At 39.1% G+C, this 12479-nt stretch overlaps 1 protein-coding gene across 3 annotated transcripts in view; it reads right to left on the reverse strand.

Annotated features, from left to right (window-relative positions):
• Nucleotides 1–2854: 2854 nt before the first annotated feature.
• LOC127437632 (alpha-mannosidase 2x-like) overlaps nt 2855–12479 on the reverse strand; it is a 36887-nt gene continuing 27262 nt past the window's right edge. The window contains exons 21-25 of one of the 3 annotated variants that reach the window (XM_051692668.1): nt 12213–12346; nt 10320–10397; nt 9483–9677; nt 9153–9266; nt 2855–6573 (exon numbers count right to left, since the gene is read on the reverse strand). In XM_051692668.1, the coding sequence (XP_051548628.1) occupies nt 6421–6573; nt 9153–9266; nt 9483–9677; nt 10320–10397; nt 12213–12346 (674 nt within the window). In that variant the 3' untranslated portion in view covers nt 2855–6420. The remainder of the gene's footprint in view (nt 6574–9152; nt 9267–9482; nt 9678–10319; nt 10398–12212; nt 12347–12479) is intronic. The other 2 variants (XM_051692670.1, XM_051692669.1) reach the window with 2 other exon arrangements.

The following is a 12479-nucleotide window of genomic DNA, read 5'->3' on the forward strand; positions in this document are numbered from 1 at the left end:
ATCAGGTTACTTTTAACTACTTTTGTATTACCTCAATGTCACATTTGTGAATAGTCAAGAGAAAAGCAATATGAGCTTGAAGACTTTAATTATGCCTTCTTTAATGTAGTTATTATTATTTATAAGAAAAAACAGGGACACTGCCCTGAATATGTTCAAATGTAGAAAATCTCTCCGTTATGAACTAAAAATTGATATCCTGCTAGTAAATCACACTTTTTACAATATGTAACTGTAATTTGATCTTTGATTTAATATTGTGATTTAATTTTATTGACAATTTTATGTAACTATAATAGATTAGTTACACAATGTTTGTGTCCTGATTACGTAATGCCATTCCAAGTACTCCCCAAGCCTGTCAGTGTATTGATGTACATGTACAGTGCATCCGGAAAGTATTCACACTGCTTCACTTTTTCCACATTTTGTTATGTTACAGCCTTATTCCAAAATGGATTAAATTCATTATTTTCCTCAATTCTACAAACAATACCCCATAATGACAACGTGAAAGAAGTTTGTTTGAAATCTTTGCAAATTTATTAAAAATAAAAAACGGGAAAAAAAAAAAAAATCACATGTACATAAGTATTCACAGCCTTTGCCATGACACTCAAAATTGAGCTCAGGTGCATCCTGTTTCCACTGATCATCCTTGAGATGTTTCTACAACTTGATTGGAGTCCACCTGTGGTAAATTCAGTTGATTGGACATGATTTGGAAAGGCACACACCTGTCTATATAAGGTCCCACAGTTAACAGTGCATGTCAGAGCACAAACCAAGCTATGAAGTCCAAGGAATTGTCTGTGGACCTTCGAGACAGGATTGATTCGAGGCACAGATCTGGGGAAGGGTACAGAAAAATGTCTGCAGCATTGAAGGTCCCAATGAGCACAGTGGCCTCCATCATCCATAAATGGAAGAAGTTTGGAACCACCAGGACTCTTCCTAGAGCTGGCCGCCTGGGCAAACTGAGCGATCGAGGGAGAAGGGCCTTAGTCAGGGAGGTGACCAAGAACCTGATGGTCACTCTGACAGAGCTCCAGCATTTCTCTGTGGAGAGAGGAGAACCTTCCAGACGAACAACCATCTCTGCAGCACTCCACCAATCAGGCCTGTATGGTAGAGTGGCCAGACGGAAGCCACTCCTCAGTAAAAGGCACATGACACCCCGCCTGGAGTTTGCCAAAAGGCACCTGAAGGACTCTCAGACCTTGAGAAACAAAGATTGAACTCTTTGGCCTGAATGGCAAGCGTCATGTCTGGAGGAAACCAGGCACCGCTCATCACCTGGCCAATGCCATCCCTACAGTGAAGCATGGTGGTGGCAGCATCATGCTGTGGGGATGTTTTTCAGCGGCAGGAACTGGGAGACTAGTCAGGATCGAGGGAAAGATGAATGCAGCAATGTACAGAGACATCCTTGATGAAAACCTGCTCCAGAGCGCTCTGGACCTCAGACTGGGGCGAAGTTTCATCTTCCAACAGGATAACGACCATAAGCACACAGCCAAGATAACAAAGGAGTGGCTCCGGGACAACTCTGTGAATGTCCTTGAGTAGCCCAGTCAGAGCCCAGACTTGAACCCGATTGAACATCTCTGGAGAGATCTGAAAATGGTTGTGCACCGACGCTCCCCATCAAACCTGATGGAGCTTGAGAGGTCCTGCAAAGAAGAATGGGAGAAACTGCCCAAAAATAGGTGTGCCAAGCTTGTAGCATCATACTCAAAAAGACTTGAGGCTGTAATTGGTGCCAAAGGTGCTTCAACAAAGTATTGAGCAAAGGCTGTGAATACTTGTGTACATGTGATTTTTTTTAATTTTTTTTATTTGTAATTTGCAAAGATTTCAAACAAACTACTTTCAAGTTGTCATTATGGGGTATTGTTTGTAGAATTTTGAGGAAAATAATTAATTTAATCCATTTTGGAATAAGGCTGTAACATAACAAAATGTGGAAAAAGTGGAGCGCTGTGAATAATTTCCAGATGCACTGTAAATGCGCTCAGTGACATCATACCAGGTACAACGTGTCTCATGACTTACCAAGTTTGAATATGTGCAAGCATGATTGAGATTTGACACCTACAACGGAGGGCAATATTTTTAATAAATTACGAGGTGAAAAATCTGCTTTGACATTCTTCCAGTTTTCTTTTGTGTTTTACAGAAGAAAGTCATGCGGGTTTAAAATGACAAATGATGACAGAATCTTCATTTTTGGGTGAACTTCTTTAAAACTCTCTCAATCTTTATTAGTGCCTCTCTCATCTTAATTAAAGTCCTCTGTTGTGAGATTGAGTTTTATTGCCCTTTCAGCACACATCACTGGCAGACTTAAGAAGAATGGCCTCATTCTCAAATCCCTGAGCTCAGAAAGGTGCCCTTTTGTGTTGATCTGGAATAAGCCTCTCTTACCTATAGCATTTGCTGTAGGTGAAACCGAATCCGCTCTCAACGGAGCGTTAAAGGGCATGTACAAAAAATAAAACACATAAAAAAGGGGGCCAGTCTGACTTCCATCACCTCTATGTGGGGTCAGCAGTATTTCCTTTTTTTCTTTCAAGCCTGGACCATGGGTGTCTGGTGAAATCAGTACACTATGTTCTGGTTATAATTGAGGGTGGTTGGATATAAAAAGAAGCATCCTTTGTGAGCTCTTGTTAACTGAACTCAACATTTCACGCCTCATCCCAACACATTACACAGCTCCCTACTGCCCCCTGTCTACTATCCAGAAAACAACAATTGTCTGCACGTCTGGCAATAATGGATTTTGCTTCATAATTACACTAATTGGTTGTATAAGTACCGTCCAGTGCAACATGTGTGATTAGAATGAAACGATTTTCATTTCTGATATTTATTGAACGTCCACCTTCATTTCTTTGCATTTTGCTTTTACGAGTCATTTTAAAACAATCCCATTATGAAACCCAAACATGAAAATAATTGGGAAAAAATAATAAATTAATCTCTCAAATTCACTGGCATTGCATTTCCTCAAACCAAAACCTAAAAACAACCAAAAGTCATTTTCACCTCAGAACAGACTACATAAATAAGAACATCTACAAGGAAATCTGTCAGCACAGCTGAACGAAAAGTGTATGAACAACAAAACAAGCATGGCAGAGATATGCATTGAGACAGAGAATATGAATTAGTAGAAGCAAAATTAACGGAGAGGACATTCTGGAATAACAAGCAAAGCCTGCGCCGGGAGCCAAACCGCAAATGGGAGCGTATCTGTTCCCAGGGTCCTAAGTTCCCCATTTCAATATTCTGTTAAGACACATTTACCCTCCTATTGTCTTCGGGTCAAATTTGACCCGTTTCAAGTTAAAATATTTCATAAATATTATCCATATAATTTATATTTCATAAATATTAACCCTAACCCCTAACTCTATAAATCTGGGGAACATAGGACCCTATAAATCTGGGGAACATAGGACCCTATAAATCTGGGGAACATAGGACCCTGGGAACATAGGACCCTTTGTCATGTGTTCATGATGTGCCATATAAATCTGGGGAACATAGGATCCTATAAATCTGAGGAACATAACACCCTGGGAACATAGGAATGACCCCCCCCCCCCCCACCCCATTTCGACAGACGTTTGGCTCTTAAACGGCAGTCGTATTCATCGAGTGAGCAGCATTCCACCTGCGGGGAATTATCATCATTGATAGGATTCTACATTCAAGCTTGATTAGCTGGGAAAGTCAGTTCATACTCTGACTGATGTACAGCGCAATGAATGCACCACAGAGACATAATCAGACGTAGAGTTGTAAGTGAGGAAAGTTAGTATTTTAAACAGGTTTCCTGGGAGAGACAGACAGGCTGGTAGGGTAAGACACAAACAACATGACAGTTTGACAGACAGACAGCATTCGTGTTCAGAATTGTCTGATTCAAGCTACTGAGGTGACAGACAAAAACTAGAAGGGACCAAGATGGGTCTGCTACACATTACAGACAGGTTTCCTATACCCAGATAAGGCCTCGCTCTTGAATTCAAAGCATTTGCGATGGTAAACCACAACTGAAAAGCCAATTTAGCGCACAAATTGACTAAACCGGAGTGCAGAAACCTATCACTTTGAGAAAAATAGCCTGCCCTGGGCTGTGCCTTTGCAATTAGACACAAATAATGCTCAGTTTACCTGAAAATACTGCGAGAAAGTATATAAGCAAATATAGAAGCCTTCTTATATGTAGTGATCTCGATAAGCTCTTAAAGGAATACTCCGGGTTCAATACAAGTTAAGCTCAATCGACAGCATTTTGGTGATTACCACAAAAAATCATTTGTCCCTAATTTTTTCTTTAAAAAAAATAAAAAATAAAATAATCTTTGTTAAAAGTGAGGAACTTAAAATGGAAGTGAATGTGGACAATTATTAGAGGGTTTAAAAGGCAGAAATGTGAAGCTTATCATTTTATAAAAGCACTTACGTTAATTGTTCTGTTAAAACTTGTGTATTATTTGAGCTGTAAAGATGTTTAAAGGTTTTAGCGTTTACAGCGTTACGTCATCATCGCAACAAAGTTGTACAATATGATATAACTTTTCACAGAAAAGGTAGTAAGCGATTTTATCACACTAAAATCATGATAACAGGCATATTGTTTTTTTTGTCTTGTGGCTATACTTTTGAAACTGTGAGTATTTTCACGTTAACAGATTGGCTACATTCACTTCCATTGTAAGTGCCTCACTGTAACCCAGATTTTTGCTTTTTATTATTATTATTATTTAAATACATCTTTGTGGCAATCAACATTATGCCACAAATGCTGTTGAATGAGCTTAACTTGTATTGAACCTGGAATATTCTTTTAAGGCCACAGTATACTTCGGTCTGATACAGATAAGGTCTTATGGAGTTTATATATACGGCTCAAACCTGCATATAAAATGATACACAGTATAAACACATTCTGCAACTTGTAAATTCTTAGTATGTCCAATACAACCACACAACACATTGTGAAAATAGGAAACAAAAAATAACCTAATAACAAAGAAGTTTTCTTTTAAGAAGCAGCTCTGGGGGCCTGGGTAGCTCAGTGGTAAAGATGCTGGCTACCACCCCTGGAGTTCTCTAGTTTGCTAGTTTGAATACCAGGGCATGCTGAGTGACTCCAGCCAGGTCTCCTAAGCAACCAAATTGGCCCAGTTGCTAGGGAGGGTAGAGTCACATGGGGTAACCAACTCCTGGTCGCTATAATGTGGTTCGTTCTCGGTGGGGCACGTGGTTAGTTGAGCGTGGATGCCGCAGTGGATGGCGTGAAGCCTCCACACGCGCTATGTCTCCGTGGCAACGCGCTCAACAAGCTACGTGATAAGATGCGTGGGTTGGCGGTCTCGGACGCGGGGATTCATCCTCCGCCACCTGGATTGAGGCAAATCACTATGCGACCACATGGACTTAAAAGCGCATTGGGAATTGGGCATTCCAAATTGGGTGAAAAAGGGGAAAAATCCCAAAAAAAATATAAAAAAATAAAAAGAAGCTCTGTTCATTTGGAAAAATGGAGAGGGAGGGAAAAAGACTGTAAATGTTAGCTCATCTCATTGTGACCTACGAAAGAACCGACTGATGAAATAAAACTAGCCCTGACCACAAGTCTTCTGCTGTGAGTGAATTGTCAATGGGCCATTCTTTCTGAAGGAAAACAAAACTTTAAATGTAGAGTCTGTTACAGCATTCACAGGCCAACTGTGTTGACTGACATTCATAGAAAACCTGCGGCTGCTGTAAGCAGAACCGTCCACAGTAGAAGAGACATAGAAAAAGAAAAGCATGTGCTCTAACTAATGACACCGATTCAAGCATTGCTTACAAGACCTTAAGATGAGAAGCTTCACATATTGCACTAAGTCCCACAACTTTGTATAGATCCAGGTGTATAGTCTTGCCGTATTTACACACAGTACGACGTCCAGGTTGACAGAACGTTCAAAGAATTAGTTAATTGAGGGGAGGCTGCAATGAGCAACATAGAGGTCAGTGGTTCCAGCCAAAGACAAGAAAAACAGAAAGGCAGAGCTAAAAACAACGGTCAGCAGTGCTGAAATAAAATGATGCTGACCGATTAATGCTCTGTTTTATAAAATCTCACTAAATAAATAAAAAAACACACACACACAGACATTCTTATATCTCTTAGCATAGAGTGCGGCTACCAAGTCTCTGACTTTGGATGGAACACTCGCATCCTCGAGTCTTTGTTTCCTTTTCCTAATTTTGAGAGTGTTTAGCGCCTTAGTCTGGTTTGGTCTGGATAAACAATCTCCGACAGAGTTGTCTGCTCAACTAGCTGTGGCTCTCTGCTTTAGCTGACATAGGCTCCAAGGGTCCACATGGAGAGCCCGGTTCTGGAGAGATCCTATCTTAGCACAGCTTGAGCTTGTAGGCAGAGATCTCCATTGGCTCCAGACTTATGGAGGAGTCGTTGGAGAGCGGAGGCTGAGAGTGCATCAGAGATAAAGACATGGGTTGTAGCAGCTGTAGATCCAGCCCACGAAAAAGACCAGAAATGGGGAGCTGGAAAGAGAGATCATAGACTTATTGGAATTTGAATAAACATGAATAACCAAAATTTAGCCTGTAAAGGAATTTCCCAGGTTCAATACAAGTTAAGCTTAACTGAAATGTTGATAACCACAAAACATTTTGTTTTTGACATGCCTCGTTTATAAAAAAAAATTTTTTAAAATAAATCGTGGTTAAAGGCAGCTACAATGGAAGTGAATAGGGCCAATCTTTAAACATTAAAAATACAAACTGTTTCAAAAGTTTAACCACACGTAAACATTAGACCTATTAAGAAGATTTTATTGTGATAAAATCGCTTAACTTCATCTGTATAAAGCTATATCCAATATTACAACTTTATTGTCATGACAACGCAACTAAACCATGTAATCTGGTAAAATGCTGTAATGCCAATAAATCCCTAATTTTATCACTCTACAATCATGTTAACATGTTTAATATTTGTCTTGTGGCTACACTTTTGAAACATTTTTAATGTTAAACTTTTACATTTTAACGTTTATGTACTTGTCCCATTCACTTCCATTATAAGTGCCTTACTGTAAAATGCTATTTTTTTAATATACCAGGGACAAGGGGCCTGGGTAGCTCAGTGGTAAAAGACACTGGCTACCACCCCTGGAGTTCGCTAGTTCGAATTCCAGGCTGTGCTGAGTGACTCCAGCCAGGTCTCCTAAGCAACCAAATTGGCCCAGTTGCTAGGGAGGGTAGAGTCACATGGGTTAACCTCCTAGTGGTCGCTATAATGTGGTTCGTTCTCGGTGGGGCACGTGGTGAGTCGAGCATGGTTGCCGCGGTGGATGGCATGAAGCCTCCACACGCGCTATGTCTCCGTGGCAACGCGCTCAACAAGCCATGTGATAAGATGCGCGGGTTGACGGTCTCAGACATGGAGGCAACTGAGACTCGTCCTCCGCCATCCGGACCGAGGTGAATCACTACACGACCACGAGGACTTAAAAGCACATTGGGAATTGGCCATTCCAAATTGGGAGAAAAAGGGGAGAAAATATTTTTTTTTTTTTTTTAAATTTAAAAATACCAGGGACAAGTCCAAATTATTTTTGTGGTAATCAACATTATGCCGCAAATGCTATTAACTGAGCTTAAACTGTTTTGAACCCTGAACATTACTTCAATAGAGTTCATCACAACTTTAAAGGGATAGTTCACCCAAAAATGAAAATTCTCTCATCATTTACTCACTCTCATGCCATCCCAGATGTGTATGACTTTCTTTCTTGTGCAGAACACAAAAGAAGATTTTTAGAATAATATATGTTTGTAGGTCCATACAATGCAAGTGAATGGTGATCAGAACTTTGTAGCTCCAAAAATCACAAAGGAAACATAAAAGTAATCCATAAGACTCCAGTGGTTAAATTCATGTCATCAGAAGCGATATGATTAGAGTGAGAGAGAAACAGAACAATATTTAAGTCATTTTTTTACTCTAAATCTCCACTTTAACTTTCACGTTTAGATGTGAGAGTGAAACTAAACAGGCACCACATGTGACTTTCAGATGTAAAAGTGAAAGTGAAAGTGGAGATTTAGGGGAGAAAAAAAAAAGACATATATTATTCTAAAAATCTTCTTTTGAGTTCTGCACAAGAAAGAAAGTCATACACATCTGGGATGGCATGAGGGTGAGTAAATGATGAGAATTTTCATTTTTGGGTGAACTATCCCTTTAAGGCCTGTTCATTCCAAGTCCATTGCATCTAAACAAGAAAGTATACAATTGCATTTTATTCGCAAACTAATATGAATATTAAAAAAGTAGTAAGTATGCAATATTCACAAATCGGATTTGATTCTGAATTTTTGTCATTTTCTGAAAATGGAAAGATGAAAAATTACCGTAGTCGACTTACAAGTATTATTAGTTAACATAATCATTTTTAGTTAAGTTAATAGTATAATATTTCAAGCTCTGTATGTGGGAGTTCATAGAGATGCATGGTTTCATTTTAAAATACCGTCTTGCTTGTTTTTCATTTCAAAAATTATTTAAAAAAATCAGATGTCCAAAAATCTAAATTTTAAACATTTAACATATATGCATTTTACAGTGCATCCAAGGTATTAATTAATATGTGTGTTCCCTGGTAAATAAACCCATGAAATGTGCTGTTTGATAAACATGGTTTTGGACATCAAATTTAGGTATAATTGTAAATCTATCTCCTACAATGCAAGAAATAATATTTCATAACTGTACAGAGACCCTTACATATATAAAGACATTTTAACGTTCTACCTCTTACCAGTTAACATTTTCTTTATTATCATTTATAATTGAGAGGTTTAACTTAATTGTCCTGTTGCTTCCAAACTGAGGACAAACAGTTTTTTTTTGTTTTTTTTTTAAACTGTGCGCAATATTTATTAAAACGTTTATATGTTAAACCTTTTTTTACACATGTATAGCATTCAATCCTTTGATGTTTTTTATAAATACATTTTAATAGAATACAGGTCTTTTTTATAAGATTAATCGAAGAAAACGATTTTCTAAATAATTGTTAGATGCGGTCCTAATTTTTCTTTCTGATGCCACTGACCTGTCCCTGTGTGGTGGTGCAGTTAAAACCGGGATTCTGGGCCTCCAGACCACAATCCAGACCCAGTCGATGAAGGAGCAGAGCCGTAAAGGGTGATGGAGAGTGAGCATCCTGCTGAGAAATTAAACGATATCAAATAAATGTCAACAAAATATAACCCTCTGTCAGGACAAAGCTACAAACACACACCCACTTCTAATGTGAAAGACTTTTCTTCTCATTATGAACTCATCAGTTCTCACAGTGAGTGAAATCAATACTGACACACACATTTACTTCCCACTCGCTCGCTCGCTCACTCACTCACATCTTTAGTCTGCGTTCATTTACCGGACTCTGGATGCTCCTTAGGTTGAGCAAATGGAAGTCACAGGGCAGGGTGCCAGCCAATGGGGCGAAGGTGCGCAGGGGGGGCACACCATGTTTCCTGGGCAACACGGGCAGTGCCAGCACCTCATGGTTTAGGATGGCGGAGGTCATGTGACTGAGCAGCGACGGGAAACTTACCGGTCTGCTGTCCACCGGCTATAAGATTCAGAGATGGATAAAGAAATATCATTACATACAAGTAAAACGACTTTATATAAGTGGACAAACCGTTATGTGACATTTGATCCTTAGCACAATCTGCTAAATGGTCTGCCAATAGTATTATTAGCTCACTGAGGATTCTACCTAACAAGACATAATGGGATAGTTCATCCAAAAAGGAAAATTCTGTCATCATTTACTCAACTTCATGCCAAACCCATATGACTTATTATTTTTTTTGTCTTAAAAAAAAGATGTTAGGCAGAATTTTAGGCCCTCAGTCACCATTCTCTTCTGCCTAACATCTCCTTTAGTGTTGCAAAGAAGTTTAGAACAACGTGAGGGTGAATAAATCATGACAATATTTTCATTTCTGGGTAAACTATCCCCTTAACAGCCTTCAACAAAGGGACACAATGACCAACAAAAATCTACAGCCTGTTTTCCTCTTGTATTCTGCAGGGATATCGCCACAGAGATAGGCAACGAGGACAGGGAACGACCTTTGACCTAACAGTGCAGGTAGAAATCTGGCGCTTGTTGCTATGGTATCATGAGCAGGGGGTGTACAAGGGGTCATCAAACACTGTGCTACTGCTACAGCGCTATTCTCCACCACTGCGGTAGTGATGTTACCTCTTCTTTGCGGTCTCCTAAAATACCAGCAATGAATTTGTTTATCATGTGGCTGACTTTGGCATAGGAGCCATCAGGCTGCATGCATGCGAGGAGAGAAAGAAAGGATGGTGGACAGACCAAAAAAAACAAAGTGAAATGCACAAGGATGGCATGATGATAGTGAAGCTGTAATGACAGAAGAGAAACAGCAGGGGGCGCTCTGATGGACCCCACCCTCTTTCCATTACAACAGATCTCATACAAAACCCTCTATTATTCATAATCTTTCGACAGACGGCTTAGATTGATTTAAACAATATATATATATATATATATATATATATATATATATATATATATATATTATTCGAATCAATTCGAGTCTGCGGAGAGGCGTGTAAAAACTCCAAAACCCATTAACTATTATTACACACTTGAAAGCTTTTAGACACACTAGTTTCAGGATGATAATCTCCCCAGAGCCTTTCAGCTCTCATTAACAACAACAGAGTGCCCCCTACAGGTGCCAGTGAGACATTAGTGTTCCTGTACAGTACTATTGAAGCTGGTACAGAACACCCTATTCTTGTGCAGCCATAATTGCATACTCCAATCAGATTACCTTTGACAGCTGTGCAAGGAGTTTGCACTGGTTTTTATCAGTCTGTCAAGAAACAGGTTTGTATTAAAAGGTACCGGGCTGCAACAAGAAACGTTTCTAAGAACTTGGATTTTACTGGATTTGCCAAAGTGCGAGGTTTGATGCACTGAATCTTTGAAGGATATTCAGAGTTTTGCTTGAGGCACTTCGTAGCAAACTAAGAATGGTGTACATTCTGCTTTATGTTACGTCTGTGAAATAAGCAGTACTTATTACTTGTACTTAGTACAAGTTCTGATCACAAAGTCTACACGCTGGTATATATTCCACTTAACTGTTCAAAGAGGCTGTGGCGCCATTTTTTTGAATGAGTTTGACACTTTATTGCTCACATATTTGTTCTTGTTGTATCAGTGATTTCAAATGTACCTGCCCTTAAGAGTTCCGACGCTTTAAGTGACATTTCTTTTTTAAGTGGGAGGTTCTTGGTTAGAATAAACTACAATACACCAGACTTTATACCAATAGAGTGTAACAGTGCCCGTTTACTTTTTCAGCCATCTTGGTTCTGGAAGTGTTTTTCCCCATTCATTTATTTCTTACATAGTGTTTCATAAAATACTTCATAAAACCGTTCTATGCCATGAACCAAACCAACCAGCTCTAAGGTGACAAAACATTAAAAACATTGATTTGAAGCAAAAAAGTATTTGAAAATCAGACAAAAAGACAAAAGGTACAAGACTGTGTACTTATCGTCTTTAATAAGGGAATGAACTACAATCCCATGAAACATTGCGAATGATGTCATCGAATTAAAAATGATGGAAAAATGTAAAACTATTGATTAAAAATAGTTGATAAGCATAAAAACAATATGATTTAATTGTATTGCAAGAAATTCTGATATATACAAATATACAAGTAGTTTGAGAGTGTAGGAAGATCAACTCGATTGCGTCATTTGCATTGCACGGTCGGTGCATAGCTCTTTTGGCGCGCTTTGCCACGATTTTCTGATTGGTTGATTTTTCTCTTCAGGGTTCAAGGGTAGTGTAGTCCTTCAGCACAAATTCCGCTATTAAACATGATCTTTTTTACTTGAAATAATGCAGACTAATGGTTTCAAAAAGAAGCATCTACCACTGATTAACAACTTTGGAAGTTATCATTAAAAATCAATTCAACTATGGAGAAAAAGAATTGGGTTTTACTTCCCGAACCAGACTGTTACTGTTACACCCAAGTCTGACTAGGGTAGGGTGGATTCTTGTTCTATTCCTACGTACCCTCATCCAATCAGAACTCACCTTTCCACCATTGCTCCTCCTCTCTAGCAGAAGGCGGAAACGGTTCGCAGTTCGTTTGTTGTCTTTCAGGCCCTGCCCCAAACCCCTGTTATCATCCTGCATCAACCGACGGTCAAGAATCACCTCAAGCTGACCTGTAGGAGATAGAGTGTGAAAGAGATAGTGGTAAAGAAAGGGAGAGGCAAAGCATAAGAGGGTAGTATTACGCTCACTTCATCTTCATTATTTTATACATTGTATCAAATCAATAGAGAACCAGAGCGCCGT

Source organism: Myxocyprinus asiaticus, chromosome 48 (genome assembly GCF_019703515.2).
Source record: "Myxocyprinus asiaticus isolate MX2 ecotype Aquarium Trade chromosome 48, UBuf_Myxa_2, whole genome shotgun sequence".
Lineage (NCBI taxonomy): Eukaryota > Metazoa > Chordata > Actinopteri > Cypriniformes > Catostomidae > Myxocyprinus > Myxocyprinus asiaticus.